We start from the raw sequence: 2956 nt of genomic DNA on the forward strand, positions 1-2956 counted from the left end.
GGTAACTTCTGAGACAGATGTTGCCAGTTTGCAACTAACCACCAGTAGTTCACCACACCATAAATATTCAGACTGCGATGCCTTGTGATGTGAGTCCACAGGAATTCCCTTGGCAACAACGGTGGGATTTGCACTGTGGACAGGTGGAGTGTAGTGGGTGACAATGCACAAAAAAAGGATGTAGCAGGAGCTGATGTTACCATTAAGCATCTCATGATGTTCAGAGAAAGGATATTCTGGGTTTACAAATCACCACTGGAAGTTCACCACAGTGCCAATCTACAAAATGACATGATTTTCGGTGAGAGTACATGGCAATTCAGCATTACAAAAATTGGAATAAAGGCACAACAAATACTGCTGAAGAAAAGAAGGAAACTATTAGGAAATGTGAATAATTCCCATTCAGTCTTAGAATTTTAAAGAAAGAGTTTAGCTAATTCTGTCCCTGTTAGTAGTTGATGATGCTGTGGTGCATAATTTACACACAAGCACTCACACCTTTCCAGATTGAAGCTGGGGATCAGCCTAAGAAAGTGGACTACAAATGTATAAGGAAACTGCTAGAGAAGACACAAATTCTTTAAAGAATGCACCTCATCTGGCAGTTGACAAGTGCATTAACATAATTTATTGCTCTAATGTTCAACAATATTTATCTCTGTAGCTTGTCATTAAAATTTCAGATACTATATACATTACTGCAATTGGGTTTAATTATAACCTAAACAATATGAACATACAGCACAAGATGCAGCAAAGTTATGCCATCCAAGACATGCTCAGCTATTACAATAGTCACGAGTATAATATTAGGGCTTTGTCTGGATACATTTGTCAGCATTCTTAGTTTTGCAAAGAGTGCTGCTTAGCAAGCCAACGTCCTGTATATTTGTCATCTATTTTTATTTATATGAATAATCACAGTTACTTTCTCTTAGAAGACTGACTTTTAAATTTCCTCTGAAGATTTTAATATATGCTGTTTGTGTTTCTGCTGTCTTCAGAGATTCTCAGACCTAAGTATATTTTACATTGTGTTCTTTATTTCAATACAACAAACTAAAACACGTACTTCAGTTTGCCAGTAAATCCTACTTCCCAACATCACCTACAATAGCCTGTCACTGCACTGCCCGTTTGTATGTTTGTGTTTGAATTCCATTTTTTACTGTTTGGTAGATACTGTTGGGCCTGTTATCTGCCTACACAAAAATATATAATTGCATACAAATATATTTCAATAATATACATGTGATACTGCATATTCAATTTATGATGTGCTATTAGTTAAAAATTTGAAAAATGTTAATGCTCCAGAAGTCCCTACATATTAGCAAACAGTGTAAAATTAAACATACAGTTAAATATGTTGAATTCTGAAGCCATGGCTCCTACATGCTTCATTGCACTGCCACATGTGCTCCTGTGGTTTTGTGGATTTTCTGGAGATGGTGAAATCAATGTTTAAAAAACATATTTTACAAACCCAAGGGCTGTTTTAAATAACTCATAATAGTAAAAATATTTGGTCCATAGTTTTTCAGTTTTTGTTACGACATATACTTCACTTCTTTCACTGTGACTCTCTAGCACAGTAATACACGGCTGTGTCTGCAGTCTGCAGGTTGTTCATGGTTAAGTACAGCATGCTGTTGGAATCGTCTCTGCTGATGGTGAATCTTCCCTGTACCGATGATGCATACCACTGGCTACCACCACCACCATAGCTTATTTCTGCCACCCATTCCAGCCCTTTACCAGAAGGCTGCCGAACCCAGTCCATGTAGTAGTCATTGAATGTAAATCCAGAGGCTTTACATGACAATTTATGTGACTGTCCTGGCTGTAGAGTTACAGGATCTGATTCTTTCAGTGTAATTTGAGTATGAACACCTAAAAAACAGTAGATAAAAAATGAACGATTTGCACAGAAATATCATAGTCAAATAGTAGCCTCATGTAGCACTTACCAAGAAAGCTTAATGCCATTACAATTAAGGAATACGGTAAAATCCTCATTTTAAAAACTTTTTTTAAACTAATAGTAACAAGACAGAGATGCACCGTCTTTATCAAACTGCTGGAGTGGCTAGAAGGTATAAATAGTGGAATACATTTGCATAAATTACAGAAAAGGAAGATTAGATCATTCATGCAAAATTACTCTTTAAGAATCCACACTTTATGAACATTTCATAGCGAATAAAAAGTGCTAATGAGGTGATTAATGCTTTTAAAATTTTATCACTGGGTTTTAGATTATAGAATTAAGTTACAAGAAATACAAAGTACCCATTAAAGGACTTCAAAGACACTGGACTCTTGTTCTACATAGAATCTTCTTGAGGATTTTACTGTTAATTTACAGAGGTTTAACTTTCAGGACCCTTAAACTTCCTTTAGTGCTGCTTAAAAGCATATTAATAAGCAACACACTTGAGATCATTTGACACTGGCATTAACTGCATCTCACTATACAGTATGGTTGAATTCAACTTCATTCAATTCAACTTATTACTCAGATAAATATAAAATAGAATTATAATGTAACACAACAACATCCATTTCTTTAAACTCAAGTTTTAAAATTTGTTGAACTCTTTTCATATATTAATTTTTTATTTACAAAACTATACAGTATATACAGTATGCATTGTTATAGTAAGTAATTACAATGGTATTAGTGTGACACTTGTGGTTGGTCAGCCATTTGGCAAAAATCGCCACGTCCTCTCAGTTGCGAGAAGCAGATCATAGGTATGTGATACAGTATCTGCCAAATAATACAAAGAGTACACGACACGTGTTTCGTCCTTATTGGGGCTCGTCAGGTGTACGCAGTTTTGCATCCCTGTATGGAGGATCAATCCCTGTAAGGGGATACAAAAGTGCGTACACCTGATGAGCCCCAATAAGGATACTGTATCACATATATATATTTATAGGCGGCACA

The 2956-nt window shown here is 35.7% G+C and overlaps 1 gene segment (V, D, J or C); it reads right to left on the reverse strand.

Annotated features, from left to right (window-relative positions):
* Window positions 1–1576: 1576 nt before the first annotated feature.
* On the reverse strand, window positions 1577–2055 carry LOC120526296. The segment is given in 2 exon segments: window positions 1577–1896; window positions 1974–2055. Coding segments are annotated over 2 exon segments (369 nt in total).
* Between the last annotated feature and the right edge of the window lie 901 nt (window positions 2056–2956).

This window comes from Polypterus senegalus, chromosome 1 (genome assembly GCF_016835505.1).
Source record: "Polypterus senegalus isolate Bchr_013 chromosome 1, ASM1683550v1, whole genome shotgun sequence".
Lineage (NCBI taxonomy): Eukaryota > Metazoa > Chordata > Cladistia > Polypteriformes > Polypteridae > Polypterus > Polypterus senegalus.